General features: G+C 49.8%; 1 protein-coding gene across 1 annotated transcript in view; it reads left to right on the top strand.

Moving 5' to 3' along the window:
• Nucleotides 1–19,715, top strand: part of dnah9l (dynein, axonemal, heavy polypeptide 9 like) — a 1,249,478-nt gene that overhangs the window by 1,102,389 nt on the left and 127,374 nt on the right. The window contains exons 69-70 of the mRNA XM_072476205.1: nucleotides 286–479; nucleotides 9,984–10,132. Coding sequence (XP_072332306.1) covers nucleotides 286–479; nucleotides 9,984–10,132 — 343 coding nt within the window. The remainder of the gene's footprint in view (nucleotides 1–285; nucleotides 480–9,983; nucleotides 10,133–19,715) is intronic.

Below are 19,715 nucleotides of genomic sequence, written 5' to 3'. Positions count from 1 at the left end.
TCCCATACCACCAACTCTGTAGCTGTACTCAAAGGCACAGGGTGTAGTTAGGGTTGCTGCGTCATAATTTAGATTCTGTGACACTACTTTCCTGTTGCTTGCAAGTGTGGCTCATGGCTTGGACTAGTTATTCTTGATACCTATTAAGTATGTATTTCCTTCAATAAAGAAATTAGCAAATGGGTTTAGGTTCTAAACATCAAAACGTCAACTCTTGAGTTTCATCATCTATTCAAAAAATATAACAATATGTATAAATTTTAAACACCTTTATATTGTCCTTAGGCAATGAGCTTCATGGATGAGTTCCGTGGGTTAGATAGGGATATTGAAGGCTCAGCCAAACGGTGGAAAAAAGTTGTTGAATCCGAATGCCCAGAAAAAGAGACGTTTCCTCAAGAATGGAAAAATAAAAGTTCCCTTCAGAAGCTTATTATGATGCGTGCTTTACGTCCAGATCGCATGACATATGCAATCAGGTAACCTGATCCTACTACTATAAATTTTAGATGCAAGTTCTTTCTTACAGATTCTGTAGCACATCCAGAGTGCCCTACGGTGTTTCACAGTTAATGAATTACTTCTGAAGTGTCATCATAGAATCCCTACAGTGCAGAAGGAGGCCATTCAGCCCATCAAGTCTGCCCCGGCCCTTGGAAAAAGCACGCTTTGTAAGCCCACACCTCCACCCTATCCCCGTAACCCTACCTAACCTTTTGGACACTTGAGGGGCAATTTAGCATAGCAATCCACCTAATCTGCACATCTTTGGACTGTGGCATGCAAAAATGACATGGGTTCGAAAATGTGGAGGAAAATTTGATCCCCACCTTAGCCAAGCTGGGTGGTGATTTTGTCAGCATAATGGTGGTGGCAAACTGCACTGTGAAATTCTGTGAAAGTGAGGTCAATACCTTGAACCAGGCATAGTCTACCTTTTTTTTCAGAATGGAAGATAATATCAACTTATAAACAATGGTAACAACTGCTAACACAACAGCAAAATACTGAAATGCTAGAAGTCTGAAATAAAAACAGAACCTGCTGGAAAAAAATCAACAGGTCATAGAGGTCTACAATACAGAAAAGATCCATCATGTCTGCACCGGTCAAAAACAACCACATAAGTATTCTAATCCCTTTCTCCAGCATATGGCCCATAGCCTTGGCATCGCAAGTGCACATCTCAAATACTTCTTAAGCACCCTACCTAGGCCTACTCTCCCACCCTACCACCGTAACCCCACTTAGGTGCAATTTAGCATGTCCAATCAACCTAACCTGCATCTCTTTGAACTGCGGGAGGAAACGCACACAGACATTGGGAGAACATGTAAACCCCACACAGGCAGCCGCCAATGGTGGGGATCAAACCCAGGTCCCCGGCACTGTGAGGCAGCAGTGCTAACCACTATGTTAATGTACCGCCCACATCTGTGGGGAGTGAAATCGAGTTAATGTTTTGAATCCATATGATTTGACAGAAGACTCTAAAGAGGAGTTATACAGATTCAAAGCATTGCAAAATTATCCCATGCTCCCGCCAGCCTGTTCAATTTGGGGGGGGTGGGGGGGGTGAAATTCAGCAAACGGCCCAAAAAATAATTTCCCATGGCATCTTCTGCTTGTTTTTAAAAATGTATTTTACGGGTGTGGGGCGTCACTGATTCGGCCAGCATTTATTGCCCATCGCTAGCTGCCCTTCAGAAGGTGGGGGTGAGTTGCCTTCTTGAACTGCTGCAGTCCTTGAGATGTAGGTACACCCACTGTGTTGTTAGGGAGGGAGTTCCAGGATTTTGTCCCAGCGACAGCGAAGGAAAAGCAATATATTTCCAAGTCAGGGTGGGGAATGGCTTGGAGAGGAACCTCCAGGTTGTGGGGTTCTCAGGTATCTGCTGCTCTTGTCCTTCTAGATGGTAATGGTCATGTGTTTGGAAGGTGCTGTCTAAGGAACCTTGGTGAGTTACTGCAATGGATCTTGTAGATGGCACACAAGGCTGCCACTGTTCGTCAGTGGTGGAGGGTTTGAATGTTTGTAGAAGGAGGAGCAATCAAGATGGCTGCTTTGTCTTGGATGGTGTCGAGCTTATTGAGTGTTTTTTAAAAATGTTTTTTATTGGCGTTTTTCAATTTTACAGAGTGAAACTTTTGTGTTCGATATTTAGGTTTTGTACAGTTTCTTATTGTCATGGGAGTGTACCTTTAAGAAATGGGTGTTTATCAAATAGCTGCAGTGATGTCATGGTATGGGTGGAGCTAGGTTGTGTCTCTGGCTTTTACTTTCATTTTGAGCTGGAAGCTGTTTGTGGCTTTGTGTTTTACTTTCGTTTTAGGCAGTTGAAAGCTAAATTCAGACAAGGAAAGATTCATTTTGTCTTTCTCTCTGCATGTTAAAAGGTGTCCAGATCGCTTGATAATTTAAAAGTGATAACTGTCTTGTGTAAAGAATATATACCTACTGCTTTGTTAAAAAGGGTGTTTGGCTTATGGATGTTGTTAGGAAAGTTATTAAGGGTTACATATAGAGTACTGTATCTGTGGGGGGTATTTGTGTTGGTAGTTGATAACATGTTTACTGTGTGTTTATAAAATGTTAACTGAATTCATAGAATAAACATTGTTATGTTTAAAAATACTTAAGGTCTCTGTTGCATCACACCTGGAAAGTAGGCCCTTGTGCTCCTCATAACCAAAATCTATTAAAAGTTGTAGGTCAGGTAAACTCCATGATATACTTTGGAGTTTTCGAAACCCTGGCGCATAACATTATTTACATACATATTTCTTGGTATATCCTCTCCCCCTGCCCCTTCCTTGGTTTCCCCCTCTTCTGCTCTGGGTGTTCTTTTGCTGAGCTCTTGTTCTCTTTTCTGCGTTTTTTGTTGTGGGCCTCATGAGTTCGGGGGGGATGGGGGAAGGTTTCCTGCCCCCTCTCCTCCTCCCCACTCTCCTCCTCCCCCCCTTCACCCATGCTTCTCTCTGTGGTTCCCCTGGGTTTCCACCTCATCTCCTCCCCCTTTCCCCTTTTGTACCTCCTTGTAGTGTGTGTTCTTGTCTGCTCTCCCCTGTCTCCTCCTCTTTCCCGAGTCGCTGTTGGCCTCGAACAGGTCTTGGAATAGGCCAACAAATTGCCCCCACAATTTGTGGAAGCCCTCTTCCGACCCTCGGATGGTGTACTTGATTTTCTCCAGACGGAGAAATTTCGCCAGGTCTGCCAGCCAGTCTGCAGCTGTGGGTGGTGCTGCTGATCGCCAGCCGAGCAGGATTCTCTGGCATGCGATTAGGGAAGCAAAAGCAAAGGCGTCGGCCCCCTTCCCCATGTGTAGCTCTGGCTGTTCCGATACCCTGAAGACTGCCACTCTCAGGCACAGCTCCACCCTCACCCTCACAACCTTGGACATTGCCTCAAAGAAGGCTGTCCAGAACCCTACAAGTTTGGGGCAAGCCCAGAACATGTGGGTATGGTTGACCGGGCCTCCCTGGCACCGTGCACATTTGTCCTCCACCTCCGAGAAGAACCTGTTCATTCGGGCTCTGATTAGGTGTATTCTGTGCACCACTTAAAACTGCATGAGGCTGAGCCTTCCGCAGGAGGAGGTGGAGTTGGCCCTGCTCAGTGCTTCACTCCAGAGTCCCTGACCCACTTCCGTCCCCAGTTTGTCCTTCCATTTTCATCTGGCTTTGTCCAATGGTTGTCTTGCCCTGTCCATTAACTGTCCACAGATGTTCCCACAGTTCCCCCCTTCCTTATTTTCCATGTTTGTCAGTTCCTCTAATAGTGTGTCTCTCAGGGCCCTGGGTATCCTGCCGTCTCCTTGCGGAGAAAGTGTCGCGCCACATGCACACATAAATGCCCTGATCATTTTGTCTATGCTGTGGAAGAAGGCCTTGGGGATGAAGATCGGTCTGGATCTGAACAGGAAGAGGAACCTCTGCAGTGCATTCATTTTGATCCAGGGAGAGCAGGAGTGTATCCCATCTCTGTAGGTCCCTTTTACCTTTCTCCACCAGACTGGTCAGATTCCACTTGTGGATCCGTGTCCAGTCATGGGCTATCTGGTTCCCCGGATAGCAGAATTTGTTTTGGGCTAGTTTGAATGGGGGTCCCTCCAGCTCTGTCCCTCCCTCGTTTGGGTTCACCGGGAAAGCCTCGCAGAGCAATCGCCAGGGGTTCAATTGCCAGGGTAAACAGGAGCGGGGACAGTGGGCATCCCAGCCTCGTGCCTCTGTGCAGCTGGAAGTATTCAGAGCTGGTGGTGTTGGTCCGAACGCTCGCCTTGGGGGTGTTGTACAGGAGTTTCACCCAGGAGGTGAACCCTGCTCCTAGCCCAAACTACGACAGTACTTCAAAGAGATACTTCCTCGCAACTCTGTCAAAGGCCTTTTCTGCATCCAGGGAGATGATCACCTCTGGTGTTTTCTCCCCGGGAGGGGGGGGTCCGGTCATTATTACATTCATTAGATGCCTGATGTTCGCAGTTAGCTGCCTACCCTTGACAAAGCCCGCTGGTCCTCTGCGACCATCTCTGGTACGCAGTTCTCCAGTCTCATCGCCAGGACTTTCGCGAGTATCTTCGCGGTTACATTAAGCAGCGAAGTGGGTCTGTATGATCCGCATTCCGTTAGGTCTTTGTCTTTTTTGGGTATCAGCGATATCGTGGCCTGTGTTAGTGTAGGAGACAGGGTGCCCCTCGCTAGCGAGTCTGCAAACATATCCTTTAGGTGTGGGGCCAGGGCCAGCGCAAATTTTTTAAAGGCGTCTGCCGGGAACCCATCGGGTCCCAGCGCCTTCCCCGTCTGCATGGAGCTGATGCTCTCCGTGATTTCTCCCAGACCTATTGGTGCTTCCAGTTCCCCCTGCCTGTCCTCCCCCACAACTGGCATGTCTAGTCCATTGAGGAACCATTTCATCCCCTCGCCCCCATCGGGGGCTCGGAGGTCTACAGCCCTCGGTAGATGGTCTCAAATGCCCGGTTGACCTCATTTGGCTCAGTTACCAGTTTGCCTTTGCTGTTTTTCACCTGCGCTATGTCCCTCGTGGCTGCCTGCTTTCTCAGCTGGTGAGCCAGTAGACGGCCAGCCTTTTCTCCATGCTCGTAGAAGTTTCCCCGTCTCTGGCGGAGTTGGTGTGCTTTCCTGGTAGATAGCAGGTTAAAGTCCACCTGCAGCTTTTTCCTCTCCTCAAGAAGCTCTATGGTTGGAGCCTCGGAATACTTTCTGTCGACCTCCAGGATAGAGTCGATTAGTTGTTGCCTGGCCGCCCTCTCTTCCCCGCCCCTACGAGCCTTATAGAATATAAATTATTCCATGATCACAGCCTTCAGTGCCTCCCAGAACGTGGAAGGTGAGGCTTCACCATCCTGCTTATTTAATGTACTCGCCTATAGCTTGTGATGTTTTTTAGCAGAAGGCCTTGTCGGCCAAGAGGTCTGTCTCCAGCCCCCATATGGGGCGCTGGACATGGCCCGTCTCCAACCTTACATCCATGTAGTGTGGAGCATGGTCGGAGATGACTATCGTATACCTTGTGGACCGGCGAGAAGAAAGAGAATTCCTTCTTACTAGGATGTAGGAACCACCATGGGTCCACCGCCCCCATCTGCTCCTTGAATGTTCCCAGTTCCCTAGCCATGCCTGTCTTTTTTCCATTTCTGGGGTTTGATCGGTCAGTCAAAGGGTCCTGTACGGAGTTGAAGTCGCCCCTTAAGACCAGTTGGTGTGTGTCAATGTCGAGGATTTCTGCCATGGTCTGTGTCGTCCCAGTTAGGACCAGTACCATTTACGGTCTAGGACACCGCTGACTATTAAGTACCGCCCCGTTGGTCCGTAACCGTCCTTGTCTCAGTGAACCTCTTCTCTTGCTGATCAGTATGGCTACTCGACTAGCCCTCGTCCCGTAGCATGAATGGTACATCTGTCCCACACAGCCCTTTCTTACCAGCAGTAGGTTCTTCTCCCTCAGGTGTATTTCCTGCTGGAAGATTATGGCGGCTTTCAGGCGTCTTAAGTAGGCGAAGACTCTGGACTTTTTCACCAGGCTGTTGAGTCCCTTGACATTCAAGATGATAATCCTAATGGAGGGCTTCTGTCCCCCCATTCCTGCGGGATCAACCATACTTACCTGGTGGATGCGCCCCTGAACTCCGGGGTTTCCCTTTGTTAGGGGGCCGTCCAGAATGGCTGCGGTTGCCGTTCTCACCCTGAGGATGTGCCCCTGCGCTCCGGGGTTTCCCTTTGTCCAGGGAGCACCCAACATGGCCGCCAACTGTGTGGATGCCACGTGGGTGCGCCCTGCACTCCGGGATTTCCTTTTGTTTAGGGACCCTTCGAAGTGGCTGCTTGCATAGGCAAAGGGCTAGACCAGCCATCTGCTGCGGCACCACCTTGTTTCCTCGGCCTGCTCCCTACCTGCCAAAGCCATTCCGAGTACCAACTCTTTTTTTCCTGTCCTGTTTCCTACGTATTTTGTGTTCCCCCCCACCCCCCCGTGTTTCCCCTCCCTGTCCCTGTTTCTGCCCCCCCCCCCCTCGCCCCCCCTCGGCCAGGTGCTCCCTCCCTGCAGAGAGGTTCGCCATGGGCTCCCCTTACAGGCTGTCTTCCCGTGCAGGCCTCCCTGCTTGTACGGTCGATCCCCTCCCAAGGCTGGCCTAGCCCTTTGCCTACGCCCGCCGACTGTCCTCTTTCTCAGCCTGCCCCCTCACCTGCGTTTGTCTGTCCTTGCTCTCTCCTGTGACACGGTCTTTCTGATCAGTTCGAGGCAGTAACAGTCACGTGCAAACATGTTAACGTGTTCTATAAGTCTCTGTTTCTTTCAGCGATCTTCCTCTGACCCGCCTTCATCGCTGCCTCGCCTTCCGTTTATCCAACCCGTTGGTCCGTACAAAATAATTTGCCTCCGCCCGGGCATTGAAATAGTACTCTTTGCTCTGCTGTGTGACCCAGAGTCTGGCTGGGAATAACATGCCAAATCGCACCCCATTTCTATAAAGTGCTGACTTTGCCTGGTTAAACTTAGCCCTTCTTTTCACCAGGTCTGACCCAATGACTTGATCAATACAGATTCTGTGCCCTTCCCATGTGCTCGCTTTACTCTGTCTTGCCCACCACAGGATCCTTTCAAGGTCCTAGTATCGGTGCAGCTTCACTATGATCGCCCTTGGCTGCTCCCTTGCCTTGGGCTTCGGTCTGTGTGACCTGTGTGCCCTGTCGAGTTCTGGGGGGTTGGGGTAGCTGTCTCTCCCGACTCGGTTGCCCAGCATTTGGGCGATGTAGCCTGTCGGGTCTCTATCCTCGATGCCTTCTGGCAGGCCCAAATCCGTACGTTCTGCCGTCGGGTCCTATCTTCCTGGTCCTTGACCTTCCCCTTCAAGCTCCATTGGGCCGCCACCAACCTTTCACCTATGCTTCCAGAGCGACGACCCTGTCACTCTGGTCCGTCGAGGCTCTCTCTCTCTCTCTCTCGAGGTCATAGATCGTCCTCTCCTGTGCCTCCACTTTCTTTCGCAGTCCATCGATCGTTTTTTGTGGGGTGATCATCGCTTCCGTCACCACCTCATTAACCGCCACCTGGATCTCAATTCTGATCGCCTCTTTCATGGCGGCCAACTCCTTCTTGAGAAAGGTCTTCAGGTGGCGAGGGGAAGGCTGATGCTCGAGTCGATGGTCTCCCCCTCTCTTGGGCGGCCGGGGCCCCCTCACCTCGTGGGTCCGCCGGTTCGTCCGCTCATTGTTTGCGTCCCTTTCTGCCACTTCTGCTGTGCCTTTGGCCCCTTGAACTTCCGTTTGTTGGCATTTCTTTGCAGTGGTTCTCTTTCTTCCGCTGGGGTTACTTCGTTGTCGATTTTTCGGGCAAAATTTGTCGAAAAGTGCCTTTTTTATTCTGGTTGGGAGGAGAGCCACCTGATGTGCATCCGCTCAGCACATCACCATCACCAGAAGTCTTTTTGAGTGTTGTTGGAGCTGCACTCATCCAGGCAAGTGGAGAGTATTCCATTACACTGCTGATTTGTGCCTTGTAGATGGTTGACAGGGAGTCAGGACGTGTGTTACTCGTCGTAAGATTCCTAGACTTTGACCTGCCCTGGTAGTCAAAGTATTAATATGGCTAGTCCAGTTCAGTTTCTGATCAATGGTAACCCCCCAGGATTTTGATTGTGGGGGATTCAGTGATGATAGTGCCATTAAATGCCATGGGGCGATGGTTAGATCCTCTGTTGTAGGAGATGGTCATTTTCTGGCAATCTTGTGGCGTGAATGTAACTTGCCACTTGTCAGCACAAGCCTGGACATTGTTCAGGTCTTGCTGCATTTGGACATGCATTATCTGAGGTGTTGTGGATGGTGCTGAACATAGTGCAGTCATCTGCTAACATCCCCACTTCTGACCTTATGATGGAAGGGGGGTCATTGATGATGCAACTGAAGATAGTTGACCCTGGGACACTACCCTGAGGAACTCATGCAGCGATGTCCAGAAGTTGAAATGATTGACCTCCAATCACCACAACCATTTTCCTTTGTGCCAGGTATGACTCCAACCAGCGGAGAGTTTCCCCCCTAATTTCCATTGACTTCAGTTTAGCTAGGGCTCCTTGATGCCATGCTCGGTCAAATGCTGCCTTGACTTCTGGAGGAGACCTGCCATGACAGATTTGGAAACCTGCTTGTGGCTGGCATTAAACTGATTTGCATCCCACTAATCAGCTGCAGATGAGGGTCCGACCTGAATTTTCTACCCCTCCTGATTCTCCATGACACCGGCAGGAAAATATCCCGATCCAGAATACGTCTGGAACAAAGTGGTATGCAGATGTTGGGACTTGTCTGAATAATGACTGGGTCTGCCTCCGAAGTTTGGGATGGAGGCCATCAGCACCTCTGGACCCTGGAACACCACAGCAGTGGAGGGGGGGACGCATCTACAAATGGATTTTCCAGATTCAGTGTTATGAAGAGGTCCATCTTCCCGCCTCAGAGTGTTTCTGGGGATCCTTCTCCTTTCTTCCATAGTGGACGTGTGATGTTGGGTTCCTTTTCAATATGGCTTCCAGATATGATGGCCATCCTGCTCGGTCCACCACAGGATATGGTGCTCACCCCTGGCTGCATAATTAATAAGGTCAGGCACGCCATGGTCTGAAACACTCCACATTCGCAACCCCGTCACGGGAGTTATGGGCAGCACAGTAGCATAGTGGTTAGCACTGTGGCTTCACAGCGCCAGGGTCCCAGGTTCGAATCCCGGCTGGGTCACTGTGTGGAGTCTGCACGTTCTCCCCGTGCCTGCGTGGGTTTCCTCCGGGTGCTCCAGTTTCCTCCTACAAGTCCCGAAAGACGTGCTGTTAGGTAATTTGGACATTCTGAATTCTCCCTCTGTCCCCCTAACAGGCGCCGGAATGTGGCAACTAGGGGCTTTTCACAGTAACTTCATTGCAATGTAAGCCTACTTGTGGCAATAAAGATTATTATTATAACCCTAACTTCTGAGAATTCCACCCGTTATCTCTTGTTTCTCATTCCACAGATGCTGCCAGACTTTCTGGGTTTTTCCAGCATTTTCTGTTTTTTTTGGCAACAACTGCCAGTAAGTTGAGTAAATTGCAGCACTCTATGAAATGTATATACTTGAAGTTGTAGCTGCCTCATTGTTACTTGTGAAAGGCTGTAAAAAGACTAAATTTTACCTGAAAATTAAATGAAAATTAGATGAAAGTTAGAAATGACATTTTGCCAAGAAGAACATCAACAGATTTAACAGCTAAGTTATAGATAACAGTCCCAAGATTTTACTACAAGGGTTCCACACAACATTCTTGCATACTGCAACAACTTTTTAAAAATTGTGTTTGAATTTTGATGAATAACATTTTCAATATTCCTTCCATTTCTTTTTCTAAGCAATGTGATTTAATTTTTTAAATATCCTTTCACTCGAGAATTTGTTACTAACATTTACAGGTAGCTTATGATATATGTTTTTACAGAAAATTTGTGGAAGAGAAGCTTGGAACAAAATATATTGAGGGACGTCAAATAGAATTTTCGAAATCATTTAGGGAAAGTGGCCCAGCATCTCCAATCTTCTTTATCCTCTCCTCTGGTGTTGATCCACTTAAAGATGTAGAAGCATTGGGTGAGTAAGCTATAAGAACAGGTAATGTGTATAAATTATTACATGTTCAATGAATCATTATGAGTTGGGAATTGTACAGCCCTATAGATCTCAAAGATGCAACTCCAGGAAAGTTGCATATCTCTATTTGAAGAAAGCAGGGTGAAAGCAAATAGTTATTGCCGAAGACATTTAAGAAGATCATGCTATGGTGACAGCCCATTGCCTTGCACCTTTGCCATTTCCATACCTTGTGGCACATGACACAGCCTTTGTTCTCAATTAGAATGAATGGCCAGACACTAGCCTTGATATATGATATGGGATGTAATGTCAGATTAGTAGATTGCAGTGCATGCACTAATGGTATTTTATGGTCTATGAAAAGGCCATTTGTAAAGGTAATGTTGTATTATCCACTTCTGATGGATAAACACCCAGTAGTTGTAACATGTTATGTTATTGGCAGATCAATCCCAATAATCCTCTTCAAATTTCCTCCTTTGTTCTTGTAGCAATAATCATCAGTCTAAATTTCATTGTTACTAATTCATTAGCCAGCAGAAACTATTTTTCACTGTAACTTTCTCAACATTTAATTTTTTGTTTAACTCTTTGATCCCTCATTCCAACAAATTCGTGAAAAGTTCTCACTTCTGTAAAATCGTTCTTCAGAGCAATGACTGGAAATATTTAAATTCATTTTTTAATAAAATTTATTAACGTGGGACCAGATTTTCATTCCCGGGTCAGATGCGTGGAGATGGGAGAATTCCCAAAGGCGTGAACCCAGCTTTTAAAAATGGCTGCCCGGGCGCCAGGTCGGGATTCTCTCAGCCCACGCCGGTTCGGAGAATCGCCTGGCCGGGCGCGATTTGCGCGACGCCGCCCCGACGCCGATTCTCTGGTGACCGGAGAATCGGCGCCATTGGCACCGACGCGGTCGGCGCGACACTAGTCAGGGGGCCACTCTACGTGGCCCCCCAGCGATTCTCCGCCCGGGATGGGCCGAGTGGCCGCCAAAAAGCCCGAGTCCCGCCGGCGACATTCACATCTGGTATTACCTGGTGGGACCTCGGCGTCCACCCTGTCGGGGGCGGCCTCGTTGGGGGGGGGGGGAGGTGGTCCGATCCCGGGGGGAGGGGCCTCCACCGTGGCCTGGCACGGCCTACTGATCAGCGGGCCGGCCTCTCCTGATGGGGGCCTCTTTTGCTCCCCGCCGGCCCCTGTAGCCCTACACCATGTTGCGTCGGGGTCGGCGCGGAGTAGGAAGCTTCCGCGCATTCACACCGGTCGCAGTGCGCATGCGCAGATCCACGGCACCCAGCTGGAGCGGCGTGGGGCAGAGGATCGCTACACTTAACTGTCCGATGACACTTGTTAAACTCTTCAGTTTTTAAGATGGAGTCAACACTCTGCCGTCAGATGGGAGAATCCCGCCCCAGATTTGCAGTTTGGGGCTGGGAGTGCTGGGTTAGAAGATGAGGCAGGTGGCCCAGGAAGAACTGAGGAAGATGCTAGGTGTGGACGTAGGCTGGGCAGAGGCCTTTCTCAATGCTCCAGCACTGTGTCCACAGTTTAAAAATAAAGACTAAAGTATGATACATTCCTCCGCCCCTCACTTTCTTCACCCCCCCCCCCCCCCCCACCCCCACCCCACACATTCACCAAGACTCCTACATGCAAACCCATATCACCTTGTGGCCCTCACCCAGTCCAGAAACCCTCATACCAACCTCTGCCCCGCCCATCCTCATTACCACCATAATCTCCATGCAAACCTAGACCCCTGCACCCACTTCCCATGGCCCTTTACAACCCTTATGCCAGCACATGGTGTACCAAAAACAACCTCTCACTAAATTTTGGAAAGGCCAAAGAACTGATCATTGACTTCCGGAAGTGTAGTATGACACACATCCCCATCTACATCAATGGCTCCGAAGTGGAGATGGTCGATAGCTTTACGTTCCTGGCAAATCGCACCCGGCCCGGCGATTCTCCGAACCGGCGTGGGCTGAGAGAATCCCGCCCCTGGCGCCTGGGCAGTGATTTTTAAAAACTGGGTTCACGCCGTGGGAAATTCTCCCATCTCTACGCATCTGACCCAGGAATGAAAATCTGGTCCCGCGTTTATATATTTAATTAACAAACAGTCATCAACGGTCTGTCCTGCTCCACTCACGTTGATGCAACAGTCAAGAAAGCCCAACAACATCTCTACTTCCTACGGAAGCTAAAGAAATTTGGCATGTCTGCATCGACTCTCACAAACTTCTCCAGATGTGCAATAGAGAGCATCTTATCCGGCTGCATCACAGCCTGGTATGGCAACTGCTCGGCCCAAGATCGCAAGAAACTGCAGAATGTGGTGAACTCAGCCCAACGCATTACACAAGCTTGCCATCCTCCTATTGATTCTGTCTACACCTCCCATTGCCTCAGCATTGTCAGAGACTCCTCACACCCAGGCTTTGCCCTATTCCAGACCCTTCCATCAGGCAAACGATATAGAAGTCTGAAGACCAGCACATCCAGATATAGGAACAGCTTCTTCCCCACAGCTACTAGACTCCTCAATGACTCTACCTTGGATGGATCTGTTCCCTGTAAGAACGTTAGTCACAACGCGCTATGCTGCTCTAGTTTAGCCCTTGGGTCCTGAGGTCTGCCCATGATGGGTATTGGTGGGATGGCATGATAGGTTGAAAGAAAAAAGCTTTTGAGTGGGGTGTCATGTTGATTGATTGATATTTATTGTCACATGTGCCGAAGTATAGTGAAAAGTATTTTTCTGCGGCCAAGGGAGCGTACACAGTACGTACATAGTAGACAAAAGAATAATTGACAGAGTACAATTTTTGGGGGCCCTTGTTCCGCACTGTAACCAATCACTATTTGTTGATGTACCATTTGTCAATGTACCATTTGTCAATGTACTCTGTAAATTATAAAATAGATAAAATAAGGTGCTATAAAATAAAATTCTAAGTATCGCAGCCTCCAATATATTGAAAAAAACACACAAAAAATGATTTACCACATTTACATTCCTTCAGCTAAATAAAGTTTTATAACAATAAATATTTCATTCAAAGTGCAAAAACTCTTATAGCAACAAGAATTGGAATTCATAGTTCCATATCAAAGAGTCTAAAACCACCTGTAGGTGTCAAAGTGTGGAATGACAGGTATCCTACTGTGATGATGAATGGGTGAGAAATCAGTAATGCAGCACCAATCCAGTAATGCAACCTCTGAGGCCTATGTCAACAAACATCATGATATAGAAGCAGTATTTTTTAACATTCCAGACATTTATTTCAAAGATTTACATGACAGGACTTTTAAATGCCTTGACAGCTTGCCAGGTTCCTTTGACAGTTTCTTCTAACAGTTTTGACTGGGCCCTTTGACAGGTGCTTCTGACCATTGATTTTGACAGGTCTGTTGACATTTCCAATGAGCTTAACAGCAATGAGTTCACGCACTTTTTGAACACAATTATGCATACTTTCAATAATTCCAAAGCACACCTGACCTACCGCAAATGGCACCTGCCCTCCCCTAAAGATGTCACAAGACCAGATCCAAAGAGGTACCTTACCTCTCAAAATGGGTACCCTGACTAATTTCCCGAATGGCAGGACCATGAGTGGTCCACGCCATTGGGACTTCGGCCGGTCGGGGGAGGAGAATGGGGGGGCGGGCCTCCAGCAATTGCCGCAGGTAGGTGATGTGCGGCGCGGTGTACTCCAAATACGCTGCTTTTCGGAGCCCGCAGAATCGGGGAACTGCCGCCGGTCCCGATTCCGTGCAGGGAAATAGATTCTCCGCCCCGGTGCCGGCCGCGATTTTGGCATCGGGGTGCGGAGAATACAGCCCCAGGTTTCACATTTCTGGCCTACCAAAATTCCATTTCAGCAGAGGCAGCCAATGATTTAAATGATTAGCTGCCTCCATAAACTGCATGCACAAAATACATCCCATTCTCACTTCTGCCCCTGAGAAAATTGAGAGTGGTGTGTGCAGGGACAGGACTCAGCACTCTCGGGGATGGTAGAGAACCTATCTGTCGTGAAAATCAAGGCCAAGGTTTTTGCCTTGTTTTGAGGCCTGGAAAAATTAGATGCCCCAAAAAACTAAAGTCAGAAAAAGAGAGAAAAAAAATCAGATTTTATGTGGAACAATCACTAAGGGCACGATTGAATGACAGTCACGCCCAACTCGCGAGGTCTAATGAGGGCGAGATCCAGATTAACATGTTTACATGAGCCATTAGGATCATTTAAATATGTCAGCGACCAATTCTCCCGAGGCACAGGAACAAATGCTCATGCCAAAGAGACGTTGCCATGGTGCCTTTTAGATCTGGCCCGCACAAACATGGACCAGGCGTAACGTACCTGGGGGCCTCCCAGGCCATTAGAGGCCCCCAGGTGGCCAGGCTCAGGGCAGGGTGATACCTTGGCACTGCCACCCAGGCAGCCTGGCTGTGTCACCCTGGAACTACCACAAATGACACCTGCCCCCTCCTCCTCCCCCCCCCCCCCCCGTCCCGCAAAGATGCTGCAAGACCAGCTCCAAAGAAGTACCTTACCTCTCCAAAGGGGTACCCTGACTATCTAAACAAATCCACAAGGATCAGACCTGCTTTTACTTCAGGTTTCATACACCTGGGGCGCTATTTTATGGCCGCATTGCACGCGGGCGAGAGCACAATGCGGACGGTAGATCCTGGGCGAGGCCTGTTGCAGGCTTCTCAGCAGTCTTCACGTCTTGTGGGATCGACTCAAGATCCACGAGGCATCGGAATCTGAAGCACTCCCAAAAGGGGCATGACCAAATGGCGTGTGCCTAAGGAGAGTTTAAACCTGTTTAGGCGAGCTTCCCGGGATCTACCAGCCTATTGTGATCTACCAGTCTCCCCAGCAAGGCTGCAGTCAGGCTCCATTCAGTCCTGATCCACAAAAACGTGGACCAGGCGGAACGGCATCCTGGGGGTCTCCTGGGCCATCGGAGACACCTGGTTGGGTCAGGATCAGTGCAGGATCCTTAGCCTTCCCTCTGGAATGTGGGCACCTTGGCAGTGTCTGGCTGGCACCTTGACACTGCCACCCAGGCTCTGCAATCCAGCCAATTACCGCCCTATCCGTCTACTCCCCATCATCAGCAAAGTTATCGAAGGTGCTTGGGTGGCATTGCCAAGCTGGCAGGAGCACTGCCCAGGAGCCAGGGTGGCACATTCAAGGCTCAGGGCTTGATCACTGAAATGGCCATGCCAATGAAAGGCAGGTAGAGGGGGGTTTGAAGAGTGGGGGTTTGCATGGCAGGTAAGTAGGGGCCTGTGGTAGGTTAGGCGTGATGGGTGGGGGTCCTGGAGGGGGGGGGCCTGTAAGGGGGAGGACCCTCAGTAAACCCATAGCGGGGCAGCCTCACTTGGGGGAGGGGGGCATGTGTGGTTTTGTGGAGCCCGCAAGCTCATTTAGAGATCGGGGCACCCTTTCAAAATGGCGGCAAGATCTCTGAGTTTAGCTCCCCAGTGCTGAAATAGATTCTGGGGGCAATCCAATGGCCTTGCCTTGCCCGAAAAGCAGCTCGCCACGGCACATATGGTCGATAGAAGCCACGAGATCCCTCTCCCGTGATCTACCCTGCTCGCAACGCCTCGTGAGATCTAAAAGGCTATGGACCCTGACAATATTCCAGCAAAAGTACTGAAGACTTGTGCACCAGAACTTGCCTCACCCCTAGCCAAACTATTCCAGTGCAGCGACAACACTGGCATCGACCCGGCAATGTGGAAAATTGCACAGGTATGTCCTGTACACAAGAAACATGACAAATGCAATCCAGCCATTTACCGCCCTATCAGTCTACTCCCCATCATCAGCAAAGTTATTGAAGGAGTCATCAACAGTGCTATCAAGCGGCACGTACTCAGCAATAACCTGCTCACAGACAGTCATTTTGTGTTCCGCAGTGTCCCTCGGCTCCTGACCTCATTACAACTTTGGTTCAAACATGGACAAAAGAGCTGAATGCCAGAGGTGCCAGCCCATCCGGGGTGGCCCTCTCCCTCGGTCTTGGGCCGAGCAATTGCCATACCCGGCTGTGATGCAGCCAGGTAGGATATTTCTATGGTGCACCTGTAAAATTTGGTCAGAGTCAGTGTGGACATGCCAAATTTCCTTAGTTTTCTGTAAAAATATAGTCGCTGTTGTACTTTCTTGGTCATAGCATCGACGTGAAGCAACTGTGCTAACCACTGTGCTACCGTGCTGCCCACTAGGCCTTGCCACAACTGACGAGAGCCTGTAGCGCTAGTCTGACTCTAGCTTGGTCTGATATCGTCTCTTGGCATTCCGGATGGCTTTGCGGAGGTCGTACCTGGATTTCTTGAACAGGTCAGGGTCGCCTGACTTGAACGCATCAGACATGTCCTTCAGTAGGGAGTCAATCTCCCGATTAAACCATGGTTTCCGGTTGGGGAACTTACTACTTTATTTGGCACGCAGTTGTCCACACATTTGCTGATGAAGTCTGTGATGGTGGTGGCATACTCGTGTAGGTTGGTCGCTGAGTTCTTAAATATGGACCAGTATACTGTCTCCAAGCAGTCATGTAGGAGCTCTTCTGACTCCTCGGACCAGCACTGCAAGACCTTCTTAACCGAATTCTTCCGCTTATGTTTCACTTTGTGTGCCAGGAGAAGGAGCACCGTCTTATGGTCTGATTGTCATGTGAGAGTACCTTTAAGAAATGGGGGTTTATAAAATAGCTGTAGTGGATGTACCTTTAAGAAATGGGTGTTTAGCAGTGATGTCAGAGTGTGGGTGGAGCTGGGCTGTCTGTCTGCTTTTACTTTTGCTTTGGGCTGTCTGCTACAGGGTGTGTTTAGTTTAGTTTTAGTTTTGGAGAAGCTGCAGTCACAGCAAGATGTGTATGAATCTCTGCAAGCTAAAGAATGTTCTGTAGTGATTTGGTGATTTCAAAGTGGTAACTGCTCTCAGTAGAGAAGTTAAACCTGATGTCTTTCTGTAAAAAGGGTTATTTTTTTGTCTTATAGATGTTGCAAGGAAAGATTAAGAGTTACTTATAGAGTACTGTATTCTTTGGGGGATTTGTTGGTGTTGATAGTTGTTAAGATGTTTACTGTGGTTTTATAAAGTGTTAACTGGTTTCATAAATAAACATTGTTTTAAATTTAAAATACTGTAGCTCTCTGTTGCATCACACCGGCAGAGTAGGCCCGTGTGCTCCCCATAACCACAATCTATTAAAAGTTGTGGGTCAGGTGAACTCCATGATACACTTTGGGGTTCTCTGAACCCTGGCCCATAACATGATTACCAAAGTGCGGTCGGGGGATGGAACGTTGGCGCCTTTGACTTTTGTGTAGCAGTGGCCAAGAGTGTTGTCGTTTCTGGTAGGACTTGAGATGTGCTGGTGGAATTTTGGTAGTACACTCTTTGAGGTTGGCCTTGTTGAAGTCCCTGGCCATGATGAACAAGGCCTCTGGGTGTTCTGCTTCGTTGTTGTTTATAACTGTGTGCAGTTCGGACTTCCGGGTGCAGCTATGCAGAGCTAGGTCGCATATTCGGTAGCTCCCGCTTGGAACGGACTTTTGGGCTCTTTTACAGGGCCCCCACGGCATTTGTTTGACATTTCCCGGTGTGGCAGGAAGACTGCAACATTCCCCTGACAGTGTCGCCCAGGAATTTTATGTCTTTTGGCTACCAGACACGGCAGAAACAGTAAAAGATTTGGCTGCAACAGGATAAACAGAGCCTCTTCCAGCATGCAGGCGGGGGAAGGGCAAGCTTAAAGCTGCAAACTGATCTGAGGGCCTTTATCAAAGTTGAATTCTAACAGCAGAGGGAACAACTGTGAAAAGATCTCACCAAGGCCACTGAAGAAGCGGGGACGAGGCTTCCGGTGGCGGCCATGGAGGAATAGGTCGCGCATTCGGCAGCTCCCGTCTGGAACGGACACTTAGACCTTTTTCAGGAGTTTCCACAGACATTTTGGGGTAGATTGGTGAAGCGAACACTGCCAAAAGGATTCCCTCTCGAGACTTCCAGTTGCGGCTATGCAGAGCTAAGTCGCACATTCGGCGACTCCCGCAAAAACTGACTTTTGGGCTCTTTTCTGGCCCCCAAGGGCACTTTTTCGATGTTTCCCGGTGTGGGAAGGAGTTAATAATAGCTCCCCGTCAGTGTATGGCTTTAACTAGGAGCAGGGTGACAAAAAAGGTGGTGGTGGACCAGAAGAAGGGAGGGAAGAAGGACAAAATGGCGGCGGGCGGAGACCAGGCAGCGTGGAGGCAGTGGGCGGAGGAGCAACAGGAGGGTATCCAGTGCTGCCTCAGAGAGATTAAAACGGACCTGCTAGAGCCGATGAAGGCTTCTATTGATAAGTTGCTGGAGACACAGACGGCCCAGGGGGTGGCAATCCGAGAGGCACAACAAAAGATCTCTGACAATGAGGACGAGATCTTAGTCCTGGCCGTAAAGGTGGAGGCGCACGAGGCGCTCCACAAGAAATGGCAGGAGCGGTTCGAGGAGATGGAGAATCGGTTGAGGCGGAAGAATCTGCGGATTATGGGCCTCCCGGAGGGACTGGAGGGGCCGGGCGTGGGGGCCTATGTGGTCACCATGTTAAACTCGCTGATGAGAGCGGGGTCCTTCCAGGGGCCCCTGGAGCTGGAAGGGGCCCATAGAGTGTTGGCGAGGAGGCCCAAGGCTAACGAGCCTCCGCGGGCGGTGCTGGTGCGGTTCCATCGGTTCGTCGATCGGGGGTGTGTGCTCAGGTGGGCCAAGAAGGAGAGGAGCAGCAGGTGGGAGAACGCGGAGGTTCGGATATATCAGGACTGGAGTGCGGAGGTGGCGAAGAGGAGGGCCGGGTACAATCGAGCGAAGGCGGTGCTGGACAGGAAGGGGGTGAAGTTTGGCATGTTGCAGCCGGCGCGACTGTGGGTTACCTACAAGGACTGGCACCATTATTTTGAGTCTCCGGAGGAAGCGTGGGCCTTTGTTCAGGCCGAGAAGCTGGACACAGACTTAGGGTCGGGATGGGCGATTGGGGACTGTGGTGGATATGTTATGCCTATTTTTGGTTTTGGGGGGGGCCTCTGCATTGTTTTGGGTTTCTTTTTCTCTGTGTTTTTCTCTTTCGGGTTGGGGAGGGTGGATGGGGCGGGTTGGGCACTGTTTTGGTTGGTGGCGGGGCCTGGTAGGTGGAGAGCGCGGGATTTTTTTCCCGCGCCGAAGACTGGGGACGGGACGGGACCGGGGCGGGGAAGCGAGGATTGTTTCCCGTGCTTAGAACGGAGGGGGAGAGCCTGTGAATGGGGAGCAGGAGAGAAGGGTGTGCCACACAATGGGAGGAGTCGAAGGGGAGGCGGGAGTGGCCGGGGTCAGCAGGAGTCAGCTGACTTGCGGAAGTGCAATGGGGGGGGGTAAACCAGCTAGGATGGGTCCTAGCCGGGAGGGGGGGGGGGGGGGAATCGAGTTGCTGCTGCTAAGATCAAGGAGGAGCTGGAACGAGTGGGGTGGGTCGAGACGGGGGTATGCCGCTGTGGGGAACGGGCCGGGTGTGGGGT

The sequence above is a fragment of the Scyliorhinus torazame genome, chromosome 2, assembly GCF_047496885.1.
Source record: "Scyliorhinus torazame isolate Kashiwa2021f chromosome 2, sScyTor2.1, whole genome shotgun sequence".
NCBI lineage: Eukaryota > Metazoa > Chordata > Chondrichthyes > Carcharhiniformes > Scyliorhinidae > Scyliorhinus > Scyliorhinus torazame.
The sequence above is the reverse complement of the archived record's forward strand: the minus strand, read 5'-3'. Positions and strand labels throughout refer to the sequence as shown.